We start from the raw sequence: 14,995 nt of genomic DNA, 5'->3' as shown, positions 1-14,995 counted from the left end.
AGTTTACAGTATGAAAAATGGTCACTCAGCCCACCTCATTCATACTGATCAAGCTGTCTAGGAAATGTGTCCCATTTTTCTGTATTTGGCCCATGTTCCTCCAAATATTTCCTGGCCATATACTTCACCTGTCTAAATGTCTTTTAAATGTTATAAATGTGCCCACCTCTCCCACTTCCTCTAGCAGCTTGTTCCATCACCTTCTCAGGCAGTGCATTCTAGATTACCATCTTCCTCTGGATGATGATTATTTTCCTCATATCCCCTCTAATTCTTTTGTTCCATGCCCTAAATCTCTGTCCTTTGGTGATAAAAATTTTGATACTAAGGAAATATTTCTCACTGTGCCTCTATCTAAGCCCCTCATAATTCTCTATCAGGATTCCCCCCACCCCCCCCCCTCTCAGTCTCCAACACTTTACAGAAAACAATCCATCATGACTGTTAAATTTCTACCCCAGGCAGAAGGATCCTGGTGAATCTTCCCTGTAGCTGCTCCAGTGCAATCATGTCCTTCCTGTAGAGTAGTGACCACAAAAGCACAAAATATTTCAACTCTAGCCTACTCAATAAAAGTTTGCCATCACCTCCACATTCACAGATTCCATGCCTCAGATAATGAGGACCACCAACAAAGATACCTTCTTTACTGTCAAACTATCTTTGCTTCTGTCTATACGGATCTATGATCTTATAAAACAAGGTCCCTCTGTTCTTCAATATGTACCTGGGCCCTACCAAGTGACTCCCAAAATGCATTTATTAGGATTATGTTCCATCTGCCATTGCACCATCCACTTCTCAGCTATCAAAATCATTCTGAAGCCTGATACTACCCTCCTCACAACCAATTTATGCCATTAACAAATTTACTAACCATACCTCTTAGATTCAGATGCAAATTATTAACTGTATAGAATAAGCATATAAGGATCCAGCACCAGTCCCCGTCATACAGCACTGATGAAAGGGTTTAACATCACAGAAGCAATTATCCTTTATCCTCAGTCTCTGATTACAAAGCAAACCTTGGATCCCATGGGCTCCAGTCTGTTGGACTAGCCCTCCAGGGGGACCTTGTCAGTGGATGTCTACATGCATTATGATGTGGCGGAAGTTACAGAGATTTGGCTGATGCAGATACCAGCTTTTTGATGTTTTAAAGGGATAGAATGGGAGGTAAAAGAGATGGGGTGGTGGGGGGAGTAGGATAACTAATCAGGATGCTGTAGAGGGAGTGTCTACTGAGTCAGTGTGGGTGGACATTAGAAACAGGAAGGAGCAATCACTGTATTGGGAAAAGTGTTTTGGGCTCCAAATAGCCCTTGGGACACTGAAAAACAGATAAGTAGGCAGATTTTAGAAAAGTGCAGAAATAATAAGGTTGTTATGATAGGAGACTTCAACTTGCCAAATATTGACTGGCATCTCCTTACTCCAAGAAGGATAGATGGGGCAGAATATGTCAGGGTATATGGATAAGCCAACTAGAAATAAAGTCATATTGGATCTAGTACTGGGTAATGAACCTGGTGAGGTGACAGAACTCTCAGTGGGGGAGAATTTTGGTGAAAGTGACCACAACTCCCTGAACTTTAGCATAGATATTGTCAAAGATAGAAGACAGAATTGTACAGTGTTCAATTGGGGAAGGTCTAATTATGATGGGATGAGGCAGAAACTGGGGAGAGTAAATTGGGAATAGATGTTATCAGAGAAAAGCACAAAAGTAATGTGGAGGATGTTCAGGGGACACTTGTGTGGGGTTTTTGGATAGGTTTGTCCTACTGAGACAGGGAAAAGATGGGAGGGAAAGGAAACGGTGGTTGACAAAACAGGCGACACAGCGAGTTAAGAGGAAGAAGGAAGCATTCAGAAGGTTAAGGAAGCAAATGACAGGAATGGTTCATGGGCATTATATGGTAGCCTGGAAGGAACAGAAGAAAGGAGCAAGGATAGCTAGAAAGGGGCATGAGAAGGCCTTGGCACATAGGATTAAGGAAATCCAATGGGCATTCTATGCATACGTGAAATTCAGGAGGATGATGAGACTGAAGGGAAGACTGCTTTAGTATAAAGGAGGCAACATGTGTCTGGAGGTGGAGGAGGTAGGGGATGTCCAAAATTAATATTTTGCTTTAGTGTTCACCAGAGAAGGGGATCTTGTTCAATGTGAAGTCAGTACAGAACAAGCTTATGCACTTGGAGCATGTTGACATTAAGAGAGAGGATGTGCTGGATCTTCTCCCAAACATTAGGATTAAGGTCCCTGGGAATGAACGAAATATATCTCAGGTTACTAGAGGAAGCGAGGAAAGAGTTTGCAGGGGATTTGGCAATGATCTTTGTGCCCTCCCTGGCCATGGGGGTGGGAGTACCAGAGGTTTGGGGAGTAAAGGGAGAATCAGTAGTGGGCAAACTATTAGAGAGGATTCTTCGGGACAGGATTTATGAGCATTTAGAGAAGTAAAGTCTTCTCAGGGAGAGTCAGTGTGGCTTTGAAAGGGGTAGGTCATGCCTCATGAGCCTAATTGAGTTTTTTGAAGAACAAAAGAAATTGATGAAGGTAGGATGGTAGATGTGGTGTATATGGATTTTACATTGGAGACTCATTCAGAAAGTCACAAGGCACGGATCCTTGGCTGTGTGGATTCAGAATTGCCTTGCCTGCAGAAAGCAACATATACTGCTTGTAGGTCCGTGACTAGTGGGATCTTTCTTTTATTTTATTTACATCAAGTAAGAAGCCCATTCTAGCCATTTAAACCCATGCCACCCAATTACATCCCCGTACTTGTTGGAGGATGAAAAGAAACCTGAGCTCTCGGGGGAAACTCATGTAGACACAATGACAGCGTACAAACTCCTTACGATAGCACTGGATTCAAACCCGTGTCATTGGTGCTGTAATAGTGTTGCACTAACCACTGTGCTAACCATACTCTGGGACCCTATAGTGTGGATTGTAGAGGGACATGTGACCTAGTCAGAAGTCACCTCACCTCCCAATCAAGGTCAAGTCCTGCCTACAATGCACACCTGGTCATTGATCCCTTTAATTACTTCATCGATACCTGAGCCAGGCTCTCCAGCTGATGACACTAATAAAGCCCATCTGTCTCATTCTCTTCTGGGACAAACCCTAGCTCCACTCCAGGTTGGAAACCGTGGCCGACACTGGAGAGTCATTGGTAAGGTGTGCGCAGACAAACTTGTTTGCAAACATGCTCGCCAAATTTGTTTCCTCACACACAACAGACCCCTGCTTATAAATGACCTGAATGAAGAAGTAAATGGATGGGTCAATAAGTTTGCAGATGACAAAGTTTGGAGGTCTTGTGGAGAGTGCAGACGTTTGTCATCGGTTACAACAGGATATAGACAGGATGCAGAGTTGGGCAGAAAAATGGCAGTTTGATTTCAATCCGATTAAGTATGAAGTGAGGCAGTTTTGAAGATCAAACTTGAAGGCCAAGTACATGGTTAATAAGCAAGAACAGAGGGACCTCGAAGTTTAAATCCAAGTTTGATGCAAAGTTTGATAAGAGTGGTAAAAAAGGCTGATGGTATGCTGGATGATGAGTCAGGGGATTGAGTTCAAGAGTTGTGAGGTAATGTTGCAGCTCAAAAAATCGTGGTTAGTCCACACTTGGAATATTATATTCAGTTCTGGTTGCCTCAATACAGGAATATGGAAGGTCTGGAGAGGGAGCAGAGGAGATTTACCAGGATGTTGCCTGGATTGGAAAACAAGTCTTATGAGGCAAGGTTAACATTCTTTGGAGCGAAGAAGGATGAGTGGTGACTTAATAGTTGTCTGCATGTTTCTGAGAGGCAATAGATAGGGTGGACAGCACCTTTTTTCCAGGACAGAAGTAGCAGACACCAGAGGGCAGCTCTACAAGGAGAGGAGAGTTTAGAGGCAATGCCAGGGGTAGGTTTTTTAAAAAAATCACAATGAGTAATAGGCGCCTGGAACGCATTGCCAGAGGTGGTGGTTGAGGCTGGAACAATAGGGATATTTAAAAAACTCTGAAACAGACACATGCAAAAAAACAGAGAGAGATTGGTTGTGAAGTAGGGAAAGTTAGTTTGTTCAGCAGGCTTATATACGTCGACACAACATCGTGGGGCAAAGGGCCTGTACTGTACTGTGTTGTAAAGTTCCATGCTCTATTATATCAACCACACTGTTGTCATTAACTGAGCTTGTAACATCTTCAAATTAATCATTTAAATTAGTCACAGAATCTCACACAAGTCAGGTTTTCCATGATCAACCTTTCCAAGTGCAGATTAATCCTGTCCTGCAGAATTTTTGCAAAAGCATTAGACTCACAAGCTTATAATTATTGGGCTCTTCTCAAATGAAGCCATCTTATTTGCCGTCCTCCAGTATCTGGCAACTTTTATGCGGCCAATTAAGATTTAAACATTTCTGTCTGCAGCAGGGCCCCAGCTTTCTCTTCCCTTGCCTCCCATGGCAGCTTGAGATATCATCTCATCACATCTTGCGATTTGTCCACCTTTATGCCTGTAAAGACAATTGATATACCCTCTTTTTCATGTTAACATGCCCTTCACTATTACTCCCCTTGTCCTTTCCTGATATCAGCAACTACTGTGCCTTTCTGCAAGATGAATACATGAAAAGTGTTCTTATGAGAACTCTCCCCTGTCCTCTGGTACATGACAGTGATTGCCCATTTGGCCCTTATGGACATGATCTCCCTGACTAGCCCATTGTTCTTAAGAGACACATTTGATACATTGAGATTTTCCTCAATAATCTTGGCTGCCAATCATGCTTAGTGGGCCTCCTGATTATGTTCAGTACCATCTCTCCTTCTCCACTGCATACTCCTGCAAGGCCCCATCTGTTTGCCATACTTTTTACCTGCCATATGCTTCCTTTTTTTTCCCTTTATCAAACCCTCTATCATCCCTTAACAAGGTTCCTTGGATTTGCCTTCCTATGCATTTCACCCTTACACTAGCCCTGAACTCTCACCTTTTCATTTTTTTGTTTAAAAAAGTCCACTTATCAGAAGGAGCTTCACCCACACTTCCAGCCCATGTCTGTCAGTCCTGTCCTGAGATATTCAGATCAGCCTTCCCCCAATTTAGATACTAAACTTCAGGATGACCCTCATCCATTTCCACAACCATCTCGAACTTAACAGTTTTAGTCTTTATCTTTAAACACCCACTCGCAAGTACTTCAACCATTCAGCCAGCATCAATACCCAAGATGACTTTCAGTACTGCCTCTTCTAATAGTGGGATTTTGTCTCAAAAAGTTCCCCTGGATGCACTTTCAAAGTCCCTATCCCTCCTGACCATTCAGTCTAAGGCAATCTGGTTAATAGTGGAGAAAATGAAATCCCCTATTCCTATGAGTCTATTCATCCAGTTAATTTGTCACATTATACCTTGCACAGTGAGCAGGGTTCTTCCATGAGCAGTCCAACAGGTTAATTTCCAATTAGCACGGGGACCACTCCTTCCGTGATTCTCCCGTCCACTCATCCCTTCCCACTGATCGTCCCCTCAGTACCCACACCTGTGGCCACAAGAAATGCTACAGCTGCACCCACACCACCTCTCTCACCAGCATCTAAGTGAAGCAACACTACGTGAATCCATGGAGGCCATTCTACAGCAACTGGTGCTCAGAATCAAAATTTATCGTCACGACGTGCCACAAAATTCACTGTTTAGTGGCAGCATTACAGGTGCAAAATTGCTATTAAAATTACATTTTTAAAAAAATAAATAAATGAGTGCAAAAGAAGAGTAAGTGAGGTAGTGCCTGTGGTTCACAGTCCATTCATAAATCTGATGGCAGAGGGGAAGAAGCTATTTTTATACTGTTGGATGTTTGTCTTCAGGGTCCTGTGCCTCCTCTCCAATGATAGCAGTGAAAAGAGGGCATGGCCTGGGTGGTGGGGGTCCTTGAGGATAGAGGCTCTTTCTTGAGACACTGCTACCTCTAGCTGCCCATGATAGCCCTGGCCAAGTTATCACAACTCTCTGTGGACTTTTCTTGTCCTGTGGATTGGCATCTCTACATTGAAAAGTCTAGACACAGACTGGGATATGGATTCATTGAACACCTTCACTCTGTCTGCTGCAATAACAGGGGCCTCCCAGTGGTCAACCATTTTAATTCCCCACACCATTCTCACACCAACATGTCTATCCGTGGCCTCATGCATAGCCAAAGCGAGACTACCCACAAAATAGAGGAACAACACCTTAAGCATCTGAGCACTCTGCAACCAGACAGCAATAACATCGCCTTCTCCAGTTTTAATTGAATCCCTTCCCCTGAATCACTCTCTTTTCCTATCCCTCTGTCTCCTTTCCTCACAGCTCCCCATCCTCTTCCCTTCCCTCTACATTCTGAGAGCTACCCTCTGTCCCATCACTGCTATATTTATTCATCTATGAGCTCATACCTGTTTAGCTGTACTCCTCTCCCTACCTTTCCTCCCTCCTCCCGCACTCACCCCACCATTTTATTTAGGTGCCCACCTTGTTTATTTTTTCTTATACCTTGACGAAGGGTTCAGGCCTGAAACTTTGGATACACTTTACTTCCTATAGATGCTGTATGACCTGCTGAGTTTTTCCAGTACATTTGTTCATTACAGTAATTTTAACATTCATACTTCATGTATAAAGTAGGACAAGAGCACAATTACAGAGTATGGAGTTAAAGTGAAAAAGATCAATTACTACAAAGCAGGGGCAGCATACGAGTACAATTATGGGTTCATTCTGGTCCCTGATGGCAGCAGAGAAGATAATCTTTAAGACCTTTGGGGTGTAATTTCACAGACAATGCTCTAGCCCTGTTGCTTCACTCTTTCCTGGTCCACCTGGAGAATGACGGCTCATAGTCCAGGCTGCTTTTAATGGACTTCAGCTCAGCATTTAATAAGGCTGGTGGAGAGGCTGGGGCTCAACACCCCTCTCTGTAACTGGATCCTGACAGAAAGACCAGTTTGTCTGGGTCGGTAGCAGAACATCAAGCAACAGGTCTACCTCGGACAAGGGACCACAGTGTTCTCAGAGCGCAGTGTAGGAGTCAGATACAAAGGATCTGAAGGTGCTTTTATTTCTCCTTTCAGCCTCCCAAATGCCGTCTGCCACTTACTCAGTCTGGAGATTCTCAGGTGTTCCAGTGAGATCCTGCCAACTACTCCAAGCACCATCACACTGAGCACTGGCACACCTCAGGGTTGTGTACCAGCCCGCTCCAGTTCACGCTACTGACACACGACTGCATCGCTAGATCCAGCTCCAGCTCCAACAGTGTCAACAAGTTTGGAGATGACACAACAGTGTTTGGCCTCATCAGCAACAATGAGATGAGTCACACTACAGAGAAGAGGTGGAAAATTTCATGAAATGGTGTGAGAGTAACAACCTGCGTATCAACGTAGACAAGACAGAGGAGATGATCGTGGACATCAGGAGGACCAGGAATGACTGCCCTCCACTATACATCAACAACTCTATAGTGGAGAGAGTGGAAAACAGTAATTTCCTTGAAGATCTTTTAACTGGGGACCTATCGTGAACACTCAGTATCTCCTCACTTGTCAGGAAGGTGCAACAGCGACTGCCCTTCCTGAGAAAAATTTCTATAGGGGCTCTATCCAGAGCATCCTGGATGGCTGCATTACAGTATGGTATGGTTGCTTCAGAAAATGGATTGGAAGTCAATCCACAGGACAATAAGAGTGGCAGAGAGGATCAGTGGGGCTTCCTCCCTGTGCCCCTTACCCCTGCTCCATCAACAAGATCTACCAAGATCATTGTCTGAAGAGGGCTCGCAAAATCATTAGGACCATTTCCACCCTGCACACAGCATCCTTCAGCTATTCCCATCAGAGAAGAGATACAGGAGTATCAGAAACAGCACCACCAGGCTGAGGAATAGCTTCTTCTCATGGGCAGTGAGAACGCTGAATGACCAAAGGAACTGCTCACACTTACCATCCGAGACTCTCATATGTACAAAACAATATTTATTTGTATACATCAATACATGTACTGCATATGTATTGTTTGTCTGTACGTACATTATATCTGGCTGTCTGTCTGCATGATTTGCACTGAAGATCATTGCTCTGTTAGGTTGTATTTGTACAATAAGCTTGACTTGACTCTCTTGAGTCTACCTCCTGATGGGAGGTAGGAGAAGTGAGTGTGCCTCGATCTTTCACCTCGCTGTGATTTTCCTAGATATCTGCTCCTCCATATTATATTGATTGTTGGGATGGTTGTAAGTAACACCCAACCTGCTAAGTATATGTAGCATTCTCTGCCCATATTTGATACTTTTGACCATATTTTCACAGAAAGGATTTAGAGGTGAGGCATCTGAAATTGCAGCTTTAAATTGAATTTGAAATTAGTTTGAAATTAGACACCTTAAAACAGTCTTCCCCCACTGAATTAGTTTTGATCCATCTGCTGATAGATTGAATATGCAGGTACAAAGTTATGTATGCCAGGCATGATATGCATATCAGACCAGCAGGAGGCATTATTGTTACATATCTGGGCTCTACTGCAGTATGTTTAGATACACCCAAGCGCGAGATGCTCAGACTGCATACGAGAGATAACATAATAGAGTCCAAGCAGATATCGAGAAAACCCAAAAGTAATGACACAGTGAGCTGGAAAGATGCCACACCATCAATTAAAACAGAACACAAGCAGAAAGCATTCACTGCCTTTATTCTGAGGGTGAAAGGTGATTCACGTCAAATAGTTTAGACCATTTTATGGTGAAACTCCACATCTTTCAGACATTAGAAATATTGTGAAAAAAGGCGAAGTGCTAAATACTCTTACTTTAGCCTTGAGCTCAAAAGTACAGGCACTGAAAATGATAATGCATTCACGATATATACAAGTCACTTAGCAACCATTTATTAATCACTGGTGGAAAACAAGAGAAACTACAGGCACTAGCAAACTGGGGAAACAGAGAATGTTGGAAGAACTTAGAGGTTCAGAAATATAAAGGATTTCCGGCCCAAAACACGGACGATCTATTGCCTCAATGGATGCTGCCTGACCCGTTGAGTTTCCCTAGCAGTCTGTGAGTCTCCTCTTGTGAGTCTCGTTTTTTTTGTTTTAAAAAAAAATTATGTGCAAGAACTGTTCTTTGATGAGGGCGTTGGGGAAGGGCTTTAAAATATGTTCACTTCCAATTTTGTTCCATGGTTAACCACAAGATAATTGATTATCTGTTCCACAGGTGAAAGGCCACCCATCTTACATAAAAGGTGCTTCAGGCTCAAGCAGTACTAATAAACACAAAACCAGAACACAAAACAATCTCTTTCTCACTGGGGATTTATTTGGTCCTGCAGGCATATGCCTGCTCCTTAACATGCATTATATATCAGTATTTCGACCAAATAATGCTTTCATTCATTCAGATGCAGCTTTAAAGACCATGGTCCATTAGTTCCTTGGACTCCAAGCAGTGACATTCTAACGATTAGTTGACAAATGTGAACTTTAAAACTGGCACATGGTCAACAAACATGTTTGCTCCTCTCGATATGTACTCACCTTTCCAACCACGTGACAAATACAGTCTAAAGTCCTCATAGAAAGCAATTCACAATCTAAAATTAGTAGTCAAAACACGTTTCAATATCCATTCCTTCATTTTTCAGCCAATTAATATAATAAAACAATACTGCTATTAAGTGGTTAACATGTCCCAATTCAGTGATTAGAGGACCAGTTATTAGTTCATAGAATTACCATGAGAAACAGCTATGGAACGAAGAATTACTTACCAGCTCATAGTTGACTGGCGGCAAACATGGTGTAACTACCTGGAAAGCAAATTAAACCAACACAATTTAACTTCAATATTAAGACAAACAAGGTAACACATTCAGAATAATTTGATTTCAAAAATTGAGAGAGAACATTTTAACTGTTAAGCAAAATATTAACCAGCTTGCTGCAGCACATTCTTTAAGTAACACCACCCACTTCTTGATTTAAAAAAATCACTGTGCAACTACGCCAGAACAAACTAACCAGGTAAATACAAGCCCAGTAGATACCTCAAAATTATCACATCTGTGCTCTTCCGGACATTCAGCAAATTCTTAGACCAGAATAGCACGAGCTAAAACCTTCAACAACCAACATGGTCAGTGTTTTAACTAAGAGGAAAAACACTCCTTCCTACAGTTAATAGCTGCCACAGACAACGCACTGTGACGGTGTCCTGAAGTGATACATGCGCATGATAGATCATTACATTTATAATCAGATGATGTGCCTCTATTCTTAACTGAACAGAACAATGATCAAGAAGAATTCATGCTTTCAATATTTATTTTGAGGGCTTAAATTACTTCGTCCTTTTGTTTTGGATATATCACCAGGTTATAAAGAATGAATATTTATCATCTTGAAGGTTACTGTATCCTGATGTGCAGATTTTTCTAGACAGTTATTGCAATAAAAAAAGGGTAGCACTGTAGTCCAGCTACAATAGCTGCTGCCTCAGCTCCAGAAACCCTGACACCGTCGATGTAAAGTTTGCACACTCTCTGTGAAACCATATAGATTTCTTCCACGTGCTTTGGCTTCCTCCCATGTAATAAAATAAATAGGAGCAGGAGTTGGCCATCAACCCCGTCGAACTTGCTCCACCATTGAATAAAATCAATGGCTAATCTGGCCGTTAACTAAGCGAACCTACTTTGCAAAAATCTATCTAACTCTGCTTTTATATATATTTAATGAGGCAGCCTCTATTGCTTCCTTGGGCAGAGAATTCCACACATTCCTTACTATTCTGGGTAAACCATTTCCTCTTTATCTCTGTCTTAAACTTTTCCCCCCAAATCTTGTGACTATGCCTCTCAGTTCTAACCTCACCTACCAGCAGAAGCAACTTTCCTGCCTCTATTCCTTTCATAATTTTTTTAATGTTTCTACAAGATCCTTTCTCATTCTTCTGAATTCCAGTGCCAGGAGACTCAATCTCTCCTCAAAAACTAATCTCCTCATCTCTGGAATCAACCTGGTGAACATCCTCTACACCGCCTCCAAAGCCAGGATGTCTTTTCTTGTGAGGGAATCAGAACTGCACAATACTCCAGATACAGCCTCACCTGTACCTTGTAAAGTTGCAGCAGATCCTCCTTGATCTTAAACCCAAAGACATGTGGATAGGCAGCTGAAAGAGTCACAATTGTGTAGGTGGGTGATGGAATCTCCAAAGGAGCTGATGGAAATGTGGGAGAATAAAATGTGGTAAGTTCAGCCATGGAGTAATTGGTAGTCAATGGTCAGTGGAGATTTGGTAGACTGAAGGGCCTGTTTGGAACATTGCATTTATGTTCTTCACCATTCTTCACATTTTGTGACCATTATTATTGATTTCCTAGACCGAGTAAATTCAATGGCACACCTTACCAAGGTGATAGAATTTGAACACCCAGCCTCTAGTTGTTAATACAGTACCATAACTGCCATACCACAGTATACTTGGGCTAATAACAATGTCGTACAACGGTACAGTGATCATTTAAGGAGGGGCTTGAATGAAATTCATCACATGGCTCAGATGATTTTCTCACAACCAAATACAGTTTGATTGATTGCAAACTGCTCAATTACTCGCTCCTTCAGGAAACTACTCTGAAACCTTCATATTTAATCCATCTCAAGATTCCCAGAAAATGCTACATGTATGTGGAAACTGTTCTGCACAGTTGGTAAACACTGGTCTTCTTTGTCCCCTCAAGTCCACACTAAAGCTTGGCCATAACACGCTGAATTAACAGGCACTTTACCTGCACGTTTATCAACCCTGAATTTTAAGTGTGCCATTGAGATGAACATTTATCAACCATATCAGCAGCTGCCATTGTTGTCATTTGGAAATGTGTTCAACCACAGGGGTGATTTGTATAAACACTGAAGCCTCGAATAATGAAAAAAGCTAATAATTTAAATAAAGATACAAAAAGAATTCACCCAGCAGCTGAAGAATCACTTGTTTTAATTAAACCCTTTCATAAATAACCTGCTCTAGCCAGAGCAGAAAGTGAGTTAGTCATGACATAAACAAGCAGAGAACATCCCAAACAAAAGTGGGAAAAAGATCTAAACATAAAGATAAAAAAGGAAATATGGGAAAAGTTATGCTCCGGAACTATGAGAAATATAATAAATACGAGGTTACGCATGATACAATATAATTGGTTATCACGCCCCAAAAGTTAAATAAATGGGGTCCAACAGTATCAGATAGATGTTTTCGCTGTAAGAAGCAAACGGGAACAACAGCACATGCAATTTGGGCATGTGAGAAAGTGGAAAAGTTTTGGGAAGATCTAAATCAGGTATTAAATAAAATCCCAAAAATAACATAGCAATAAATCCAGAGATCTTTCTTCTAATAATATAAGAAGTAACGAATTAGGCCTCAAACTGGATGAAGCGCAAAAAAGATTTATTATGATAGCCTTAGCTGTAGCAAAAAAATGTATAATGTCAACTTGGAAATCAGAAGAGAGCCTGAGAGTACAGCAATGGTACATGGAAATGAATAAATGTATTCCATTGGAAAAAAGTAACATATAATTTAAAAAATAAAGTCACATTATTTGAACAAATTTGGAAACCGTACATGGAACACAACAGAGAGGGCCTACCACGGACCTCCACCCCCTAAAATGACAGAATGAGAAGAAGACAAAATGAACTGATCCAGTGAGTTAAAGTAGATGACACAATTTTCTTGTTTATTTTCATTGTGTGATGACATTGTTTAATGGGTTTATTGTATTGTATATGTTGAACGTTTAATAGGTTTGGAGGGGGGGTGGGAAGGAGGGAGGGAACGGAGGGGGGAAAAAGGGGAGAAAATGACTGTGTATATTCGAGGGAAATATTTGTGTGTATTTTGATTAATATGGTTCATAGTGTGAAAAATAAAAAAAATAAAAAAAACAGAGAACATGATGTGACCCAAGAACTACTTTCTTTTACTTTATAGAAGAACTAGATGCTTCCAACAAACCAGCTCATTGTCAACCCTAACTGACCTCAAGTTGCCTTCTTGAAACACTCCAGTCCTTTCGGTGAAGGTAGCCTTCTGAATTTATTTAGACCTGAAGTCAAAGGGCTTGCAATACATTTCCAAGTCAGGATGCTGTTCAAGTTGGAGGGGAGCCTTCATGCATTCCCATTTGGGTGTTGCCTTTGCCCTTCAGGGTAGTAGTAGACATGGCAGCATTGGAAGGCACATTTGGTGCAGCCTGCAGATATTCTAAATTGCTCAGTGTTATTGCTATTGATATTCCATTTGAGTTATTCCAATTTATTTTGAGATGTTACTCATGGAATAACACTTTTTTCTAATGAACCCAACATGTTTAAAAGGAGTGAGGGAACTGGAGCCCCAACAAGCCAGATTCCACAACAGTGAGATAGTGAATTATAAGAGCCTCATTGTTAAAAGTACACATCTGATTTCTGGGCAGCAAGCTCTCTCAGGTATAATGATAACAAACCAGGCAAGCTATCTCCACTTAGTGATATTAGTTTATGATGAAACTATTGGTTCTAATAAAGACCAGTTGCAAAGCTATTTTTATTGCTGCAAGATATCCTATAAACCAGATAGAGGAACAGTGGCGTCCTGCAGGGTTTGGTGTTGGGACCACTTCTTTTTTACATTGTATATAAATGGTTTGGATTGTGGAACAGATGGCTTTGCGTCTAAATTCGCAGAGAATACCAAAATAGGCAGCAGGAAGGTGATGCTTTGGATACCTAAAGGCAGCAGTGAGACTTGGATTGATTAGGAGAATGTGCAGATTGGAAGGTCAGGCACTTTGGTAGAAGAAAAAGACAGGCAGACTATTATTTAGAAGATGGGTAAATTCAAAATTCTGAGGTTCTTGGGAATCCTCCTGCAGGAAAGCCGAAAGGTTAACCTCTAGATTGATACAATGGTGAAGAACACAAATGCAACGTTGCCATTTATTTACAGAGTGATAGCATATAAGAGTAGGGATGCAATGTTGAGATACCCTATTGTACTGATGATACCTCACTTGGTGTACAGTGTAGTTTTTGATGCTATATTTGAGAAAAGGTGTGCTGGCATTGGATGGGGTTCACGTTTACTAGGATAATTCCAGAAATTAAAGGCTTAGTATGCGGAACGAATATTGGTTCTTGGACTGTACTTGTTGGAGAACAGAAGTATGAGGAGTGGCCTCAGAGTCATTTTTAGTCCTGAAAGGCCTGGATAGTGTAGATTATTTTAAAACCTAGGCATACAGCACTGTAACAGGCCAATTTGGCCCACGAGCCCATACCGCCTAAATTACACCCAATTAACCTACAACCGCCGGTACATTTTGAATGGTGGGAGGAATCCAGAGCCCCTGGAGGAAATCCACGCAGACACGGGAGAATGTACAAACTCCTTACCGACAGCGTGGGGTTCGAACCTAGGTCCGGATCGTTGGCGCTGTAATGGCGTTGAGTTAACTGCTGCCCATGGCAAGAATGTTTCTTATGGCAGGGGATTTCAGGACAAGAGGACATAATTTCAATATAAAAGGACATCAATTTAAAACAGAGATGCAGAGAAATTTCTTTAGTCAGAGGGTCGTGAGTCTTTGGAACCTGTTGCCACAGGTGGCTGTGGAAGTGAAGTCGTTGGGTGCATTTAAGGCTGAGATTGACAAGTATTTGATTAATCAGGGCATCAAAGGTTACAGGAGAAAAGCCAGGATGTTGGGTTGAGTGGGTGGATGGATCAGCTCATGATTAGAATAGCGGAGCAGACTCGATGGGCCAATGGGCCTACTTCTGGTCTCAAATCTTGTGATCTGATACAGCACAAAGGGAGCCATTGGAAGAAAGGAAAGATTAAATGGATATTTCTCCCTTTGTGATCTTTGAAAATGAT

The 14,995-nt window shown here is 41.7% G+C and overlaps 1 protein-coding gene across 13 annotated transcripts in view; it reads right to left on the bottom strand.

Moving 5' to 3' along the window:
- Positions 1-14,995, bottom strand: part of LOC138750166 (tensin-3-like) — a 480,425-nt gene that overhangs the window by 246,356 nt on the left and 219,074 nt on the right. For 11 of the 13 annotated variants that reach the window (XM_069912329.1, XM_069912327.1, XM_069912319.1 and 8 more), the window contains one exon: positions 9,837-9,875. In XM_069912329.1, the coding sequence (XP_069768430.1) occupies positions 9,837-9,875 (39 nt within the window). Of the gene's footprint in view, positions 1-9,836; positions 9,876-9,999; positions 10,017-10,112; positions 10,152-14,995 lie in introns of those variants that run through there. The other 2 variants (XM_069912365.1, XM_069912350.1) reach the window with 2 other exon arrangements.

The sequence above is a fragment of the Narcine bancroftii genome, chromosome 1 (genome assembly GCF_036971445.1).
Source record: "Narcine bancroftii isolate sNarBan1 chromosome 1, sNarBan1.hap1, whole genome shotgun sequence".
In the NCBI taxonomy this organism is placed as follows: domain Eukaryota; kingdom Metazoa; phylum Chordata; class Chondrichthyes; order Torpediniformes; family Narcinidae; genus Narcine; species Narcine bancroftii.
This window is presented reverse-complemented; position numbering and strand designations above follow the sequence as displayed.